We start from the raw sequence: 19,927 nt of genomic DNA on the forward strand, positions 1-19,927 counted from the left end.
AGTGAGCAAACAGTCTATTAGATTAATGGATACCTTGTCTCACTTCCATACATGTGCATTCATAAAGTGACTCAATCTCTGCAGTACCTTTGCTATATAAGAACATGTACGTTGCAGTGGAAAAGGAGACTAGCCTTTGATCACCCACAGCCAATGCACTATTGCTTTGGCTGAAACATGATCATTATCTTTCTCCATGCCAATTGCTGTTGGGCCCTGTACCATTCAACAGCGTAACAGTCTGTGAACCACTTTTATTGTGTGTTATGTGCAATTAAAAAGTCCTACTTATTATAACATCATAGCCAGATAGGCTACTTGTAGGAACTTGGAGTGCTCTTTGATCATATCTGATTCTCTTATAGTGCAAGCCTATGCAGGAGCACATTCATCTACACCTGGGTTTCCTAAACTTGGGTCTCCAGCTGTTTTTGGACTACAATTTCCATCATCCTTGACCACTAGTCCTGCTAGCTAGGGATGATGGGAGTTGTAGTCCAAAAACAGCTGGAGACCCAAGTTTGGGAAACCCTGGTCTACATGGACTGACACACAAGTGACAGGCATAAAGAAAATTCTGGCTTGAGTTCCTGGCATCTCCCAGAGCTCTAAGAAAGACCTATGCCTGAGACCATGGAAAGCTACCACCAGTCAGAGTTGAAAATACTGGGCTACAATAGCATATAGGACGAATAGGCTGACTTGGTATAAAGCAGTGTTCTTATATGTTCATTTGTCATTCATTCATTCATTCATTCATTCAAGTTGTATAGTCAATAATGATGGCTTTCCTCATGACAGTCCCTTCACTTGGTTGTGCAAATTCGATACAGGGTAAATTTAAACAGTCTAACAGACCAGACTTATTAGGATAACAATGAAGTGGTATGCAATCTGAAAGGTGAGCCTCAGAATCCCTTACGGCAGGGATGATTCACCTGTGACCCACCCTCTGTTGGACTATGATTCCCATCATCCCTGATCATTGGCCATACTGGCTGGGGCTAATGAGAGCTGGAGTCTCATAACAACCAGAGGGCCACAGGTAAACTACACCTGCCTTACAATGTTACAGGGGATGTTAGGGCGCAAAACTTGCTATTAATGTGATTTGTGTATTGCACTGAAGGATCTTCTTCAACATTTGCATCCTGGTGTGCATATGCAGCTATTTGGGATGGTGCCTGATGAGACACTGCCATTTGGCTGAGTGCCAAGAGTGGGAAAAAACTCTTCAAGTGGTTTTTGTAGTTTCACATATTTGCAGCAGAATCAGATAAACCCCAAAGGCACAAGTCTTGCTATATATGCACATGTTGGAGGAAGCAGCAGCCAGTCAGCAAGTCCCTGTGGAATGTACCCACACATATTTTTTAATGTAAATCCATTATAAATTCCTAGTATGTAATAGACAGGTTTGTGATGATGGTGATGGTGATGGTGATAATTTGAATTGATATACCACCCTATATAGTACCTGTAGCCCTTACTAGTGTTTGGTTGCATTCATTTGAATCTTTCCTCCACTTGCATTCAAGCAATCTCCCAGCTGTTTCCTCGCCCTAAACTCTGGAGCAGTGTTTCCCAACCAGTGTGCCTCCAGATGTTTTGGGACTACAACTCCCATCATTCCTGATCACTGGTCTTGCTAGCTAGGGATGATGGGAGTTGTAGTCCCAAAACATCTGGAGGCACACTGGTTGGGAAACACTGCTCTGGAGTATACAAACTTGAGCTATGCTACTTAAACCACTGAAACCAAACTCCATTGCATTGACCGTTTTTCTAAAGAGGACCATCTCTTGGATCCCTCCGTTTTAGGGCTCTGAACAAACTGCACAGCACATAGGAACGGATTTTGCCCTCAGATAGAAGCCAGCTTAGGCCTTAGGGTGCCAGGACGAAGGAGAGGAGCAGATTTTGGGGGGGGGGGCAGTGTTTGGTGGCCTGCTTGTGAATTAGCTATTCAGACTCACTGTAGAGTCAGTGAAAAGGCATAGCTCTTAGTATAGGAGACTCTGAAAAAGGAGAAGTCAAAAGGAGACTTTAAGTTTCAGTATATGCAGAATCAAAGTTTATGCTATTGAGGGCTCTGATTCATGTAAGTGCATGCTTAACAATATACTTATTAGTTTTTAAGGTGCCACAAGCCTCTCTTGTTGTTCTTGCAAAATTTAATTCAAAGAACTCCTTGTGATGAACATCATCAATAGAAATAAATTTTGCCCACCTGCTTACGAATCAGGCAGCGTACCAAGTTACTCCTGGATTTTCCACATAACCTTGTTTGGCTCATGAGTTAATAGATATAAATCCCTCTCACATTATGATTTGTTACAGAAGTACGTTACTGAGGCATACCATTGACCAAAAAGTACAGATGTGGGAAGGGGAATTGTCTGTCTGTTCTGCCAGTACCTACTATAATTGGCAGCTCAGTTGATCATTAGAAGCATGATTAAATGTCTTTGTTTTACTTGTACAGCCAATGCATAACCAAACCTGCAGGCAGAGACCACTCCTGTAATATTCTGATGTCACAGGCTCTTTCCAGGTAGCCTCATGGGGCCATGCTGTTGGGTGCTGCAAACACCCAGCAGTTGTGTGACCTTACAATCCCTTTTGACAGTTCCTTTCTGGCTTCCAAGGCAGCATAGCAGCACAGCTTGTAGCAAACAAAGGACAATGTGCTTGGACCTCAGGCTACCTGCCAGCAACTGTAATTTTATGGAGGAAACCAAATCCTAGGAATCCTCCATACTCATCCCCTTGTGGGGAACTCATAAGGGATCCTTCTTCTGAGTAACATAATCAGCATGCAAATGTCATTGCTGTTTACACAACTGCACTGAGCAAAAAGCCATTTATCTGGCTATAACTAGACTCTGCAAGAAAGTGATCAGCACAGAGCTGTTGGGGTGGTTTAAAATAATTCCTTGTGCACTTGTCAAAAATCTGCATCCCCTTTCCCAACACCCCATCAAGCAGTTTGACCTTCACACTCCCCCAAGGCTGTACACTGCATCACTGTAAACTAGCTGTCATGATTCTTTCACTGTGAGGACGTGAAATAACAAAGTTGCTTTACAAGATGTAAAGCCTTCTAAGCAAAATAAGCCTCTGCTCCTATTACTTCGAGCTATTTGAATGCAGCATCCATCTCTCCACACGCAGTTTTAGCAGAAATACGGGAGGCTCATGGAAGGAAGTCATTTTAAAGCTATTTGTGTTTTTGCCAAAGGGATTTCTTTGATTTAGAAAGCATGAAAGATTGCCATTGCTGAATCCGTAGTGGATGAGCTATTTCCCGTGTTTTTCTCAAAGGAAGTTCGTGATGTGATAAATTTTTGTGTAAAAGTGGGAGGGAGGGAGGGAGAGTAGAGGGGGTTCCCCTCCCTTCCTTTTTGGTTAAACTGCTTTTTCTGTGGTTTTAGTGAGCATCAACTCTCTTCCCCCCCCCCCTTCTCTCTCTCTCTCCTTTTTCCTTATGTAGGATGGGTTGTTGGATCTCTGGAGATTCTTGGCAGCCCAGCCAGCTTGGTAAGAAGCATAGGGAATGGAATCGCCGATTTCTTCAGGCTCCCATACGAAGGGCTAACCCGTGGTCCTGGAGCCTTTGTTAGCGGAGTATCCAGAGGAACATCATCATTTGTAAAACACATTTCCAAAGGTAGATACCCTGCTGCTTTTTTTCCTAAGGGTTTTCAAAGACAGCGCTGAAGCTCTCAGATTTACCGTCCTCATCTTAGTTCTAGCTTGTTGGGTTTCAGCAAAATGCTGGGAGGGTAACAAACCTCACCAACCCTCTGTGTTTTTAAAGCAAGCAGTTCCCTTTAACATTATCCTAGAAACACTCGCGGTTTAAGCTTTCCCGCATGGCCACTTTGTCATGCAGCAACTGAACGGAGATGTTAAAGAAGTTCAGTACTTTTGCCGTACCTTGGAAATCCTACACCACATTGCCTCATCATATGTAGCCTTTTTAAGAAGAAAGGTAGGCACCATCGCGAAGTATTTCTGAACATGTTTTTGGAGCAAGCGTACATCTGGATTTTCCTGGGCTTGGACACAGACATAGTGCCATCTTGTGGCTTCAAAACCCAGCTGCAAAATGCAGAGGATTCAGAGCAAGAACTGTTGCTCTTCCAGCATTGCAGAACAGTATAAAAGGTCCCTATGTGGACTCATTTTTCTGTATCTGTGTGGCATTAGATTAGCTGAGCAATTATTGCTAGAAAGCTTGGTGGGTTACAGTTATGCCAGACCTCATAAGAAGGAAGACTGAAGGGGCTGTGGTAAAACCTGCACCGTACACCAATAAAATGCATTATTGATCTTTAACAGAAATACTGTATAGATTTTGTTCCTTGATTGAATGGACAAAATGCCATTGTTTCAGCAATTTGTTGATTTGACTTTCTAATCTGTTTGCACTTAGGCACACTGACATCAATTACAAACCTGGCAACAAGCCTTGCTCGGAATATGGATCGGCTGTCCCTGGATGAGGAGCATTACAACCGGCAAGAAGAATGGAGAAGGCAACTCCCTGAGAATCTGGGAGAAGGACTGAGACAAGGCCTCTCTCGGTTGGGCATCAGCCTTCTAGGTAATGGTTGTATGATTTCATGATCACTATACCCAGTCTTTGGGAGGTTGGGCTCCAAAAATAGTTACAAAAAATATTTTCCTCATTTTTAGGATGTTCATTTGGGGATAGTGTCCCCCTCCCACCTCCCCCACCACCAAATTATTGTGGGTTGAAAGACAAGAGACAGGCTTTTACAGTATATTTGGTCTCATGGGGCAATAGGTGCGTAGCTGTTGGAGGCGAGGGTAGGAAGAGAGCAGACTGCACTGAGCAAAGCACACTTCCTCAGCTGCAGTTAGCTTTGCTGCTTTTTTCCCTTAGCAGAAACTGACTGGTATGTTCTTAGGTTTTGTTCTCCACATTCATGCAGACCAAAGACTGTTGAAATGAAGGCTTATGTCAGATCCAGCCAACTGTCAAGTGAAGGGCATGGGGTCTAGGGAAGAAATCCAGGCAATGCTGACAAGGCAAAGGCAGAAGGTCCATCTATTATGGGGTAGCAACAAGCTGAGTTCTCAAACTGTGGGGTAGCTGCTGCTGGTGCTTGTGATGTCTCAGTGAAAGTTATAATTCTGAAGAAGATGGAGCCTTCCTCCTAATCAGGGGGTAGGTAGGTAGATTGTCTTCAGCAAAAAGCTCTCACTGGCCTATATCCTCAAACAGAAAGGAAGCTCAGGGATATGAGCTGCTTTGTTTATTTGTGTGCAGCTTTACTTACAGGAGGAGACCAGGGTTCCCTGTTCCGGTCCTCTTGTTATGCCAGTGTTGAGTTAGTGTTTCACATAAAGCAGCAGTCTGTAATCTGTTGCATATGAAAGTTGTCTTACCTGTGGAACAGATAGTTGGAGGCTGAGCATCACAGGGTAGATTAAATTCAGAAGAAGTAAGCAATTTCATGAGAAACAGTGGTTCAGATAAAGTCTGACCTGGAACCTTCTGTGGAAGTGAGGTTTTGCAACAAGGCCTGCCTTTGCTATCAGTGTTGCAAATTCATTGTCTTGCGAATTCAGATTGGTATGTTCTAGCTCCCCACCTGTGGTTAGCCAGTGTATACAGCTTGGGGATAAATCCCTGGCCATATATATCCTGATGAGGAACTGCTGCAGTCTCGAGTTCCCGACTGAACAGGTTATCCTGCTCTTTAATCCAGCATTAAATATTAGATTCAGTGTTCTGTTCCATTGCAGCTAGACAGGTTACAAAACATTTTCTGATGACCCTGTTACATGAGAAGGGAGTTTAATGCACATTTAAAAAACAAGCAAAAGCCAGCTGCATTTAAAATAGTGGCTGAAAGGGAATACATTTTTATTGTTAATGGTAATTGTGGGTATTTAGAAGTACAGTTATCCTTTAATTTAGATGTGGCAAAAGATGCTGGGGGAATGAATGTCATCACGTAAACAATATAGATACAAAGACATGATCATTCCAGTGTTTCCTTTTAATGAGCTACAGGAAAACCTTTCAGACTGGTTATTTCCTTTGCATCATAGATAACTTAGATGCTTGTTTTTGTTTGAAAAACATTTGGGTATAGTTCAAATGTCAAGTAAATGTTGACGAAAAATATTTCTGCAGCAGAAACAGTTACATCACATCAACGTTGTATAATAATATGAAAACTCCGGCCAAAAGGCTTAGCTAGGGGAGAAGATCACCATGGGTGTTTTAAACTATTACTTGCAAGTTTAAAAATTAACCACTTCATAGTAATTTGTGAAATGAAAGTAGGATTTAAAACTGAACTGTTTAGAAGCATGTGCGTTGCAGAGCATGCATGCATCCATTTCTTAAACTAGCAAAAGAACACAATTTATATTGCTTGGTAAAATGGTTTTGTGCATACTTGGGAGTATGTATCACCCTAAAAGATCAAAATGCTTGGAAATCAGCAGGCTTAGTAATTTAGAGGCTAGCTTAAAAAATACTCTCTTTTAAAATTTTCAGTTGCTATACAGCAGAACTTTACATAAGAAACCATCAGGCTGTCATAAAGAACAGCTGCACCATCTCAAGCTCTCAGTGCTTCTTTCCAGTAACCTGTACTACAATTTAGCTCCTTTCTGACATTGTTGTGCCGTGTATTTCACTGTCCACACCAACAATATTTATTTACTTCTAGGGTACCTTTTAGGGAAAGCCCTCAAAGCAGCTTGCATAAAAACAATTGAAGAAATCATTAGCCTGCCCCAGCCTGGTACCTTTTGGTGTTATTGTAGCCAAGTCCCATGTTCCCTGGCCATTGGCTCTGCTGGGAATTGTAGTCCAGACTATCCAGAGGGCACCAGGTTGGAGAAGATTAGACTACAGTATCATGTTTCAAGGCAAATGGGTAGCATCTGGACACAAAGTAAGTTTAAGTAGCTATTATAGAGAGAGAGATTCAACACAGAGCTGCCGGCTTCAGTGGTAGATTCATATTTCTTTTAATGTATTGCCAAGGAATTGGTGAAATGTTGGAAATTAGGTTAGGGCTGCTGGAAATTATTTCATAGCATGACATAACAAGGGCTTTGAAAAATGCAGGATGATGCAACAAGACTTTTAAAAAAATCCCTCCTAACAGCAGGTGAGTGCCATTTCCTTCAGGTGGAAAATATCAGTCTATTAATAAAAATGTCCATGCAGTAGAAAGCAGATTTCCTAAGAGTGGGGAATGCAGATATAAAAGAAGTATACCTACAGTAGTTAGGATCTGAAATACTGAAGAGCAGAATCAACAAAGATCTCCACTAAAATGAACTGAAGCAATTTAAGATCTGTCACATTGTCCTGCTAAGTTGTCCTCACAACAGTTTATTTTAAGGGTGTCAGTTTTTAAGAAGCATCGTTTTATGTTTTAGCTATGATAGGAAGGAAACTGCAATAGACAAATTGTGGAGTGTTCTTAATACACATCTGGAGTGTCTACCACTTACTCGGGCTACTGGAATCTACACCACCATATAACTCTGCAGAAATGTTCCTCAGCAGTTATTCTAATTTTTTTGGAAGATAGTAAAGTCCACAGTGTGTTAGAAGTCATGGCATCAGCAAATTGCTCTTAGCTTAAGCATATATAAGACCTACTTAATTTATCTTTCTCTAAAGGTTTCCACTCTTGACTTGGGTTGTGGAAGTGACAGTTGTTGTTGTTGTTGCTGCTGCTGCTGCTGCTGCTGCTATTGCTATTGCTATTATTAACCCTACACCAGCAAGTCTTAGGGTGGGTTGCTAAAATTTAAGAGTCAATATTAAAAACAATTAAAACACAGGTAGGTAGCAATGTTGGTCTGATGCAGTTGGAATTTAAAAAATATTTTAAAAATTGTCCAGTAGCACCTTATAAACCAACTAAGTTTGTTCTGGTATAAGCTTTCGTGTGCATGCACACTTCTTCAGTGCTTCTTAAAAACTGCACACGAAAGCTTATGCCAGAACAAACTTAGTTGGTCTATAAGGTGCTACTGGACAATTTCTTTATTTATTTTTTAATTTCAATTAAAACACAGTCACAGGGTGAGCCCTGAAAACACATCTCAGGTGTCAAAGGCCAGGATAAACTGGTACATCTTCAGCATTTGCCAAAAGCTTTATGGTGAAGATACTGTACCAGGCTTTGACAAAAGAGTTGCACAATTTAGGAGCTGCCACAAAGAATGCCCTCTCCTGGGCCATGACCACCCAAAACTTCTTAGGGCAGTGGAACTAACAAAAGAGCCCCTCAGCTGATCTTAATATCCAAGAGGGTCTTTAGGGTAGCAGGTGGTCTCCCAGATATTTGGGACCTAAATTGTTTAGGACTTTAAACACTAGTGTCTGCTCCTTGAATTTTGGCCCAGTAAGGGACTAGCAGCCAGTGCAGCTGTTTTTAAACAGGGGTTATACGAGTTCTAAAGGCAACCTCAGCCAGTAATTGAGTTGAATTGGAACAGTAGAACCCCTGTTTTTCCAAGGTTAGACATTGTGCTGGAAATCTGAAGTTATTGCTGTTATATTTAAGAATACCAGACTGCTTCTTTTTCTTTGTTGCTGCCTTTACTCAAGATATGGACGGCAAACTTTAGTTTATAATTTGGCTTAGACTGCAGTTGCCTGTACTGTTTTACTTACACAGAACGAGGAACTTAACCCGTCTCTCTGATTCTGTTTACAAATTCTTTATTGCTGAAATAATGCCCACTGTTCTTAGTCACAGAAGAAATTAACCACCCAAATAAATATATGCACGTGCATTGTAATGTGAACAAGCAAGTGCCCAGATTGTATCTTACAAGTGAGAGATTAGCAGGCCACAGTTGTTCACGGAGCATCAAATTTCATAGTTTGCTATGCAATCCAGCATGCTTGTATAGTTCAATGGGCCCATCAGCACACCAGGCCATTAGTGTCATTCTTGCAATCTCTGCTCTGTCTCTTGATAGGGTGGTAGGTTGTGATATGTCATGACTCTTCTAGCTTCCACTGGCTTATCCGATGTCATAAACAGGTTTTCCTAAAGGGTCTCAAAAAGTCCCAGTACAGCTATAATTTGAATGCAAAGCACCACAATGAGAAATATTAAGAAGCATTGCAGAACATAAACCATATTGACTAGTAGCCATCAAGAGCCCTCTCCTCCTCCACGAATTTGTCTAATCCTCTTTTAAAGCCATCCAAGCTAGTGGCCATCAGGAACAACAACATTTTAATGAGACTGGATTAACTGAAAAGCAAGATTCTTTCCTCAAAAAAATGGAAAGCAACGAGGGACAAACTACACGTTGCATGATGGCTGCATGTCGTGAAACACTGATGGCCCCTGCTGTACTCCCGTACACATCAGGGAACTTCACCCACCTTCACCATTCTGTGTTTTGGGGGGCAGCCAAAATTGCTGAACAGTTACGTTTGATTTCATGTGCACATAGTGAACTGCAATTGATCAAGGTGCCCATTTTTGTTGTCCACATGGAACCAAATAGATGTCCCTTCCAGGGCAGCTGTTTGATCTCTCTGTTTGTACAAAGAGGTCTAAAGACTTTACCCAGTGATTTCCTCTGTGCTGAACAACCGTGGCCTATTGCTCAGGCAGCTAAGCTTCAAATTGTTGTCACGTAACACCTTGTCACTTTGTTCAATCATTGTCCTTTTAGTGAGTTCCAAATAGCTTATCCATCAAAGTTACAACAACTAGAGACATCTCTGTGGTAAGTGGCTTGAGTAAACTCGAGATCAAAGAGAGATCCCACCTTACGTACCTGTTTACATTTAAGAAGATTTAAACTGCAGTCCTCTGTTGATACTAAAAGCCGGAGGGGTCATTAAGGCACTTGTAAAAGTTTGACCCATGTACATTAAAGTAAAATATGGTTGTGTTCACAAAGATAGTAACAAAAAGTCTCAAAGCCTAATTCTACTAAGCTTGGTAATATATCAGAGGTTGCATTAGTTTATGAGCATTGCTGGCAATAGAAGGGGATATTAAAATGATATATGGAATGCAGGTCTTTTTTTCTTATGAAGTCCATCTTAGGCTTAGGTGAAAATCTCATTTCCATAGCAGCTAAAAAACTCTTGAATGTTAGCAGACATTTATTCCAATCTAAAATACATATATATAAACAGTATCCTAAATCCTTTCCAGTCAACAAATGCACTTGGAAAGAAAACACCAAGAATAAATGCATTATGAAGCCACCAAGTGGCCTGGTTTGCACAAACCTCAGCTTAGTGAGAACATACTAGCTTCCAGGAGTTTCTTCTTAGTTATAGCGCATGGTTAGTTGGAAAGAGCTTAACCAGGAGCCCAGGTCTGGACAACATGCTCAGCCAAACCTTGGCTCAGCTCCGCACAGCGTAGCAGGGAGAAAGGGCTGGGAAGGAGCAAATTGTGTAAGCTCCTCTCTGGAAGCCCACACATTTATGTTGCGCCAGGGTTTGGCTTCGCATGAAGTATGAACCAGGCCAATGTAAATGTTTATATGAAAAAGAGAAACACAAGAAGGGACAAGCGGAGGAGAACTGAATTCAGTGTATTCCTCAGGTTAATTGGTATTCCTTATTGCTGTATTAAGCAGGCGATACTCAGATTCTCAGTCCAGTATTCTCTGTTAATATTTATTCTTGTTCTAGGAGTTTATCCTTCTGTCATACTCTCGTTACAGGTGCGATTGCCGGTATTGTAGACCAGCCAATGCAGAACTTCCAAAAAACGTCAGAGGCCCAGGGTTCAGCTGGACTCAAGGCCAAAGGTGTTATCTCTGGTGTGGGGAAGGGAATCATGGGAGTTCTCGCTAAACCCATTGGGGGAGCAGCTGAGCTAGTATCACAGACCGGCTATGGTAGGTTTCAATGAATCTGTGAAACTATTTGTGTTCTTTATTCATTGCCAGTTCCCCCCCCCCCATAATAGGTTTTTATTGGTATAATAAATACACACAAAAGAGAAGAGATTACAACAAACCCCCAAGTCCCCATGTCATCATCCTTATATTATAGTGATAATGGGTTGTATAGCCGCATAATTGCCTTTTTGATCAATTGAGGATAAATATATGTATAAAGTTTAATGTCCAGGGGGCTATTTTGAAACGGGTCCTATGAATCATTCTAGCCAAGGAAGCTGGCAACACCCTAAATCACAAGGTCATTGTCAGTTTTCAAATTTTGTTTTAATTGTAGCATATTGTGTTCCTGCAGATTTAAAACAGTATGTTTTCATAGAATCATAGATTTGGAGAAGACACAGTCATCTAGTCCTATCCCCTACAATGCGGGACAGATGGCCATCCAACCTCCAAGGAAGGAGAGTCCACTACCTCTCTTGGGAGTCTGTTCCACTATCAAACAGCTCTTACTTTCAAAAAGTTCTTCTCGATTTTAAGTCAGACTCTGGTTTCTTGTCACTTGAAGCTAAGGGTTTGGGTCCTACATTTCAGAGGAGAAAACAAGCTTGCTCCATCCTCCATGTGTAACAGCCCTTGAAATATTCAAAGATGGCTATCATATCTCCTCTCTGTCTCTTTACCAGACTAAACATACCCAAATCCCTCAACTGTAATCCTCATGGGATTGTTTCCAGACCCTTTGTGATCTTGGTTGCCCTCCTTTGCACGTTCCAGCTTGTCAATCTCTTTCTTAAATTGTGGTGCCCCGAATTGGACACAGTATTCCAGGTGTGGTCTCGCCAAGGCAGAATAGTGTGATATTATATGCTGTGAGCTAACGGGAGGACAACCCCTACACACACACACACATTTCTGGATAGCTCAGTTGGTTAGTTCATGGTGCTGACAATGCCGAGGTTGCAGGTTCAATCCTTGTATGGGATAGCTGCATATTCCTGCATTGCAGGGAGTTGGATTAGATGGTCCTCGGGGTCCTTCCAACTCTAAAATTCTATGATTCAAGGTAAGTATGGCTACATTGCTCAGACTCTGCCTGGCAATTCTTATGCTGGCAGTTAGATCTGCTCTCCTGCATTGTGCAAAGCTTCCATTTACCAAACTGAGCGAGGATGCTTCCTGCTGTTTCTGATCAAGAGGGGAGAGTGGAGAATAACTGCCAAAGATAACGTGAGTCCTGCTGTAGCATGTTAACCACTTACTCCAGCACAACTCCACAGGTACAGTTGTTCCATTAATTGTTAAATCAAAAAAATCTAAGGACTTGCAAACACTTTACTTTTTACTCATATAATGTGAAAGTCCCTTTTTTCTTTAATGGGCTCAAGGTTTCCCTTCATAAAAGATGAGTCACTGACCACTTACACTGGGAAAGCCCCACTGAAGCTTTTAGATTTCCATTAACTAAATCTGTGGACATCATTTTTCGCCCAAAAGGTTGTCGAAAGTCTGACCGCAAAGTCTCTCTGTTAGGCTCTCCAATGCTCTTTCAAACATTTTGAGGTAACAACCATGCCTGTAAAAGACCTAAAATGAAAGGCTCATGGGCTCCATTTATTTGCAAAAAATAAATTTGTGTTTGTGTCCAGCAGTTATGCCTGTGGAATGGGACGTTCTGGACCCAACCACCACCCTCCTGTGACACCCCCCCCCCAATAAAAGCATCTCCTCGAGGATGGGAGACCATCAGGAAAGGCTTGGGTGTGATTTGGATGCAACTATTGCCTCTGTGTATTTGTACTTGTCTTTAGACTGCTGGGCAATTATCATGACGATATAAGCTTGGGATAGCTTGATTTTAGTGAAAACTAAGCCTTTGTGGGATGGGGGGGGGGGGTGGCATAGAAAATAAAAATATAGGTAAGTTCAATTCTTTTGACACCCACAAGGAAGCAGTACAAAGCTGGGAGATGCTGTGCGTAATAGGCTTCCCATGTATTATTTTTAAAATGTTAGCAAATGGTAAACAACCCAAAATAAGATGCAAAAAAGATGCAAACAGTGGCTTGGATCCAGAGAGTTACTTTAAGGGAGGTAGGATTCACCCTTCCCTGCTTTTGCAGAGTGGCCACACACACACACACACACACACACGGTGGCTGCTGTCCAGAAAGCACAAATGCAGAGTGAGTTCCTTTATTGGGGGAGATGCTAGCCAGTGTCTGTAACATATTTTACTTTCTATATCCATTGAACAATAGTGCTAGGAGAGGATACACAAGTGGCTCCAGATCATAATAGATGGTACTGCATGGTTGAGTACCCTGATCCCATCTAGACTGGAAATGGGATTATGCCCAATAAAGAGAATGAGAGGATGGGAGACCACACAGAAGTCAACACATGTTCTTTCTTTCTCCACTGCAAATGACATTTTCATTCGCATAACACTGTAAAACCTCAATCAGCTAATTGTTACAACTGGAATGCCTCTTTTAAGCATTGCCATAAGCAGTTAAATATTAAGCTATACCATCCCCCTCGCCCAGCATAACCAGTGCATTACTTAATCTGGGCATTAGTTATTAGCTTTATTAAATGGACTCTTGAGTTGCTTAGACCCCAGTGCAAAAATCTCTGCTTTGCCATGGAGTTACTTGACTTGTCCAAGTCATCCCTGCCTCTCCTCCCCAAATGCTTACATCTTAGCGCTCAGTTCATTGCTGCACCAGGCTTAGCCTAGCTTCGATCAGTCTTGTAAAACTTTTATTATATCTGTGAAGTTTTTACACCCCGCTAATTCTCCATCTAATGACCATGCCTTCATTTATAAAAATTTACAAGCCATCAGAAACCGCACATGCCAGGTCACCCCTTAGCTCTGGCAGTTCTGCTCAGAACAAACAGGAAAAGAAGCTGCTCCGCAGAGCTCTACCTTGGCACAATGAAACACTCCTCATATTTTGGATGCCCCAGGAGAGCCCATAAACGTTTGGGATCCATGTTTAACAGCTGGATTAAGTAACCTCTATTGAAATGCGGTATCTATGGCAAGCTTGCCTTCTAATGTTTACTAATCATGACATATACATGGAAGAATCTGAATATGAAGCAAGAAAGTTAACAGTGGCCTTGACTTTTTATGCATACATTGTTAAATGACGTTTTCAGTCCCATTCTGGACTGATGGCTCTCAAGAGCATTATGTTTCCCCTAATTGCTCGTATGTGACTGACATTCTGTCTTTTGTTTATTTCTAGCTAATGCTAAAATCCACCAGGGTTAAGTGCATGATTATTGTATTCTAATGTTGAATGAATTATCTCCGCTAGAGTGTCCAAAGATGTGACATCACTTTGGATCTGCACTGTTTTATGGACTACTCTAAGAAGATGACATCACTACAGCATGTTCCTGTTTTCTGAAAAAACAACTAGTAAAAATCTTAACTTCTCTTACCACAGGTATTTTGCATGGAGCTGGACTTTCTCAGCATCCCAAACAGCGTTATCCTCCAAGCGATCAACATGCTGAGCAGGCACCAAACAGCCACGTCAAATACGTCTGGTAAAATTATTGAGACACTTGCTCATTTTTCTGTCCACATTGTTGATTAATAGATTTTGGCCTGTTAACAGGCTAAGCAGAGTTACTGCACAGAGGCCCATTTTGCAAATGATAAGCGGATGATCTCATTTGAGCTTTGTAACTCCGATGCTACTCTGTGTTTGTTTATCTAAGCTTTTACTTAGTTGCCTTTGCAGTGGACCCAAGTTCTGCACATTTCCAGAAATAGCTGCTGGTTTCTGCTCTGTGTTTGGTTCCAGCTTCTTGGGGTGGATTCTCCACAGGGAAAAGAAATGAGTTGGAAAAAGAGAATGCAATTATGAGCATCGATTAGGTCAGCTTTGCTGCAGATGATTAAGGAGTTTTTATAATGTTACAAAATAAGCATGACATCCTTTTGATTTAAAACTGAAATGGGATTTGCAAAAACTGTGGTGCTTAGTATCCTTCCAGCTTGCTGTGATTCTTTATATATATTTTTTAATGGCAGCTTCACTGAGAAACGATGCAATTGACCGTATCCTTTGAGCACAGGTTCCTAATCTTGAATTATTCTTTTAACAGGAAAATGCTTCAGTCTCTAGGGAGACCAGAGGCCCACATGGCCTTGGATGTGGTAATTGTGAGTGGATCAGGCCAAGAATATGAAGGATGTTTGCTGCTTACCTCAGAGGTGCTGTTTGTGGTTAGTGTCAGTGAAGACACACAGCAACAGGCATTTCCAGTGACAGAAATTGAATGTCTACAAGACAGTGAACAAAGCAACTTGCTGAAGGTGCAACTCAAGCAGCAAAGAGTCCCTTCTGATTTGGAGGTAAAGCTTCCTAAACACCGATTTGTAGCCTTTATTTAAATTTGCCACATGAATGCTGTACATTTCAATAAATCTGTGTTGTCTCATTTTAGGCAGATGGAGTAAGAGAGAGATTGTCTGAACAGCAGTACAACAGACTTTTGGACTACATCACAAAATCATCCTATCACTTTGTTCCCAGCACTTTATCTACACAAACCACAGCACAGGTGGTAGCTGCTGAACCCATTCCTACAACAGTTAAGACTTACCAGTACCTTGTTGATCCTGTTTTTGCCCAAGTATTCATCAGTAAATTTACTATGGTAAAAAATAAAGCCTTGAGAAAGGGGTTTAATTGAGAACACCCAGTGGCAAGACTTGTTTTCAATTTTTAAAGTAACATCTATGCAGTTGCCTAATGTGAACTTTTAATTTCACATTGTGTCAAATACGTGTGTGGGCTGGTTTAGTAAAGTAGCACTTAAAAACGAACAACCCCACAATAGTCTTATTTTTTTGCCCAGCCTACATGAAATGTGTTGATTCTCGATTTCTGTGCATGAGGCAAAAATTCAGGAAATATTAGTGATGCAAACCTTGTAATAAGCTAAGCTTTTCTAGTAAAGGGAAATGTAGCAGCCCTATAGAATGACAGTGAACACATTGTCTATTCTTTTTAACTGGAAATCAGACAGGCAAGGATAAGCAAAACTCTGCATGTTGCAGTGTTCTTGTCCCAGAAAGAATATCCGTGTTCTCTGTGTCCTATTTTAGGGTCTGCCAGTTTCTATTATAAGCAGAGTTTATAACTCAGCTGTAAAAACTAGCTCAGGGCTGAAACTTTTACCCTAAGTTTTCCATCCAATAGCAAAACATTTCCTCCCACTCCAACTGAAAGCATTGAAGTGGCTGTTTTAAGTTACTAGTGACAGCTGGGTTTTAGCACTGCTCTAACCTTATAATAGCCTTCTTTATTTGACTGAAATTCTGCAGGACTTTAGTCCTTAATATAAACTAGTGCCTTTGTGTAGTTTGGAGAGCAAAATGGTAACTACGGCATTAATTTATTTTTGAAACTTCCTGTCTGTAGTAATCTTATTCCCCAGCAGATTTTTCTTAAGACTTTTGAATGTATATGATGTTGTGGATTGTTGGGCAATACATAATTATGCAAGGTACATCATCTATTATTGTGGGACCAGTAATATGCATCGTATCAATTTTAGGAGTGGTGTTCAGTCAAGTGTACCAAAACAAAACAAAAACAAAAACTAGACAAAACTCAGTCTCCAATCCAAGCTGCATTACTCAGAGGTCAGTCCCACTGTAAGTAGTATGATTTACTGCCAAGGATACTGTTTATAGTTGTTCTGTCAGTCTTGTTACACATTTCAACATAAATGCTAATTGTATGCATTTTACTAATCTTGAGGCCTATATCTGTGCTCTTCAAATAGTTTATGTAATTTGACTATTTTGTTCTTGGTCTCAAACTTACCAATCCAATATTTAAAGGTTAAGAAATAGAGATTTAAAACTAACAAATGTTAGTTTTACTATATCTCTGTGGATACAATTTAATGAAGATAGATTAATATTGTACTAAAACGATCTAGGAACTGAACAATCTGGAAGCAAATAGATCATTCCTTTCATCATCTTTGTCTCCACTTTCTACACTGAAAAACTCACTTTAATTGGGAAGGATTTGTTAAACCATAAAACTAAATTCCAGTAGTTTGGGGTTCTGCTCCTAATGCTGTTCCTGTTGTGTTTGAGAAGTCACATTTCCCACCTCTTCCAATACAAAGACAAATATGTTACTGAGTACTTGAAGCCTTATCTAAACCACTGCATAAAGAACAATTAAAAGTATGACTGATGGGACTCAATCCCATATTGGGGCTATGAGTCACATCACATTTACAACATCCATTACAGGATGTTATCAGCCTGATTTGATGGCTTCTCACACCCCTAAAGGAGCTCCCATTTGATTGTCTCTGGAGTGCTCCTTGCACATTTAGGATTCTAGTGTTTTGAATGAGTTTTGTTATAGGCAATTCAAATTCTGTTTTCCTCTTTTATTTTAAAAAAATCACTGTTGCCATAAGAACTATTAGCAGATTGCAATGGGATCAGCAGTCTTAGGTTTGGGAAAATCTATTTAATGTGGGTTCTTAGCTATTATCTGTTTCTGCTTCAAAACTTTTGTTCCAAATGATACTCCTGGCTCAACCACTCAGGGCAAGAACTCAACATTATTCTGTGGAGATTCTTCCTATACTTCAAAACTATGCCCAAGACAGGAACTGAAATGAAACCAAGTCACTACCATAATAATGATCTATTTTTGTTGTTGTTGACATCTCCTTTGCATTCTTGGTACAAACTACAAGAACATTTTGGTTTAAATGCTTCTCTTGTAACCCACTTTGCTAAGAGTTACTTCTGGAAGCCATTTTTTTCTTATTTATTGATCACGATGAGTGTGAAGTGAACACAGCCATTGTTAACATGTCATATGTTGACTTGTCAAACTGGTCATTGTTTACCTTTGAAAATGTATACATTTTATTCTTGAATCTTTTATGGGAAATAAAGAGTTATATTGCCAGTGTTGCATGCTGACTGCATATATTAGAACAAATTTATTCAAGGAAAACATATTTTAGTTCTATATTTTTGTGACCCACACAGATAGCTGAGCCAGGCAGGCAAGCCACCACATTGCCATCACATTGAGTGAACTGAACTATTCAAATATCATTTTAGCACCTTCCTCCAAAAACACCTTCCCTGCTGTCGCCCAATTCCTGCAGACACAAAGGAATGCTGGGAGGCACCAACAGGGCAACCTCTCAAGGGGAAAAGACTGGGAGGCAGTATCAGAAGCTGAAGAGGTAACAGGGTTTAGTGGGCAGGCAGAGGCTGTGAATCAGGAGAAAGGCCAAGAGGCAGAGATGAGTCAGCCTGGTGAAGAAGTCATACTGTCTCCCCCTCCTGCTGCAACAAGCTCCCCTCCCCACTGGGCTCCCAGGACCAGAAACCTGGGAGAGGAGGAGACTTAAGTCAGCTGTGGAAAGGTGGGACTTTCAGTCTCTTCAACTGCCTCATAGAGGCAAGACCTACTGAGAAGAGTTGCTGTGCTCATTAGGCCTGGTGCTCCTGAGCAGGCCTTATTTCTTCTAATAGAGAGTTAATTTCACAGTGACTTACTGCTAGCTGGCTCACTGACACACCCAGTCCTTGCATTTGGGACAGCCTTGCTTACGATGACAGCATAATTTTGCTGCAGCTACACTACTTATATCAAGAAGCTGCTTTAAATGAATAGTGCTTTTCCATGGTCCCTGCACAACCCTGAAGCAAAACACAACTCTTAAAGGAATTTTCCAAAATCTATCTACGCTGCCCAAGTGTTCAGTGAAGCGACAAATTAATCCCCATACTTTTGCAAGCATTTTGGTCCATCCTCTGTAGACCAATTTAAAGTAGCACCTCAAATGCTCTCACTGATGGCAAAACTACTTTCAGAATAGTTTCATTAGTTTTAATGGTTTCAACCTAGTCCTGCAGTTTATCTATATGAATAACACAATCACCCATCAAAAGGCTGCTGCTTGTGATCTTTTGAGCTGACTATAAAATCTTCACATAAAGCAGGATGCCAATTAAGCCATCTGTATTGTATTTTCAAGTTTGTAAATTCAAATCCCGATAGCAAAACATCTACTTCAAATGGACCATTAACATCAACACTTTGTATATATACACATTCTCCAAAACCATTCACTCTAGTAAGCTACTTAGTAACTTCTTCGTTGATTCAAAACACAAAGTTGGAGTAACAAGGGACTTTCAGACTTTCCAGGCACTAGACTCTTGCCTTAAATTAGGGAATACATTTTTATTGGCATTTTTACATCAGTATTTGGAAGACCTCTAATGGACAAACTCACTCACACACTGTTCCATTAAACATCAGCTGGAGAGCTGTGTACCACTGGAAGCAACACTATAGGATACTAGCAGATAAAGTTCAAGAGTGTGCAACGAGCAAGAATGTAAAGCCTAAGGAAAGCTAAATGATCATTAAGCCAGTCACGATGAGATGTTTTAAGGACTTACTGGGAATATCTGAAAATACAATCACAGACGTTGGCTGCTAGTTGTACAAACTAGACAGATACTAGGGGGAACATAAAGGCTGGCATGCCTGTGAAAACAGATGTCAAGCCTGCACAATACAGATACTGCTATGTCTGCAAATATCCACAGTCAGACAACTACATATATCCTCCCTTATCATAAGGCAAATTGTTAACTGATCTTTGCTGAAGCATGTTCTAGTACCCATTAGGTATTTAAACAGCTTTTTAGAGGCAGCTGTGCCCATTATGGACCTAGCAATCATCCAACACAGCCCAGCCTAGACCTCTTTTCCTGCCGGGTTCCTTTAGAGCAGTGGTGGCCAAACTTGGCACGTCAGCTGTTTTTGGACTACAACTCCCATCATCCCTAGCTAACAGGACCAGTGGTCAGGGATGATGGGAATTGTAGTCCCCAAACAGCTGGAGGACCAAGTTTGGCCACCACTGCTTTAGAGCAACAATGACCTGCAGCCCTATAAAGTTGCAGAACTACAGCTCCTATCTTCCTATC

At 41.0% G+C, this 19,927-nt stretch overlaps 1 protein-coding gene across 5 annotated transcripts in view; it reads left to right on the forward strand.

The window, feature by feature from the left end:
* VPS13B (vacuolar protein sorting 13 homolog B) overlaps positions 1–17,879 on the forward strand; it is a 384,018-nt gene extending 366,139 nt beyond the window's left edge. For all 5 annotated transcript variants that reach the window (XM_035126124.3, XM_035126121.3, XM_035126123.3 and 2 more), the window contains exons 57-62: positions 3,494–3,670; positions 4,439–4,609; positions 10,720–10,896; positions 14,364–14,466; positions 15,031–15,280; positions 15,373–17,879. In XM_035126124.3, the coding sequence (XP_034982015.3) occupies positions 3,494–3,670; positions 4,439–4,609; positions 10,720–10,896; positions 14,364–14,466; positions 15,031–15,280; positions 15,373–15,621 (1,127 nt within the window). In that variant the 3' untranslated portion in view covers positions 15,622–17,879. The remainder of the gene's footprint in view (positions 1–3,493; positions 3,671–4,438; positions 4,610–10,719; positions 10,897–14,363; positions 14,467–15,030; positions 15,281–15,372) is intronic.
* Positions 17,880–19,927: the final 2,048 nt, after the last annotated feature.

The sequence above is a fragment of the Zootoca vivipara genome, chromosome 8 (assembly GCF_965207765.1).
Source record: "Zootoca vivipara chromosome 8, rZooViv2.hap1.1, whole genome shotgun sequence".
NCBI lineage: Eukaryota > Metazoa > Chordata > Lepidosauria > Squamata > Lacertidae > Zootoca > Zootoca vivipara.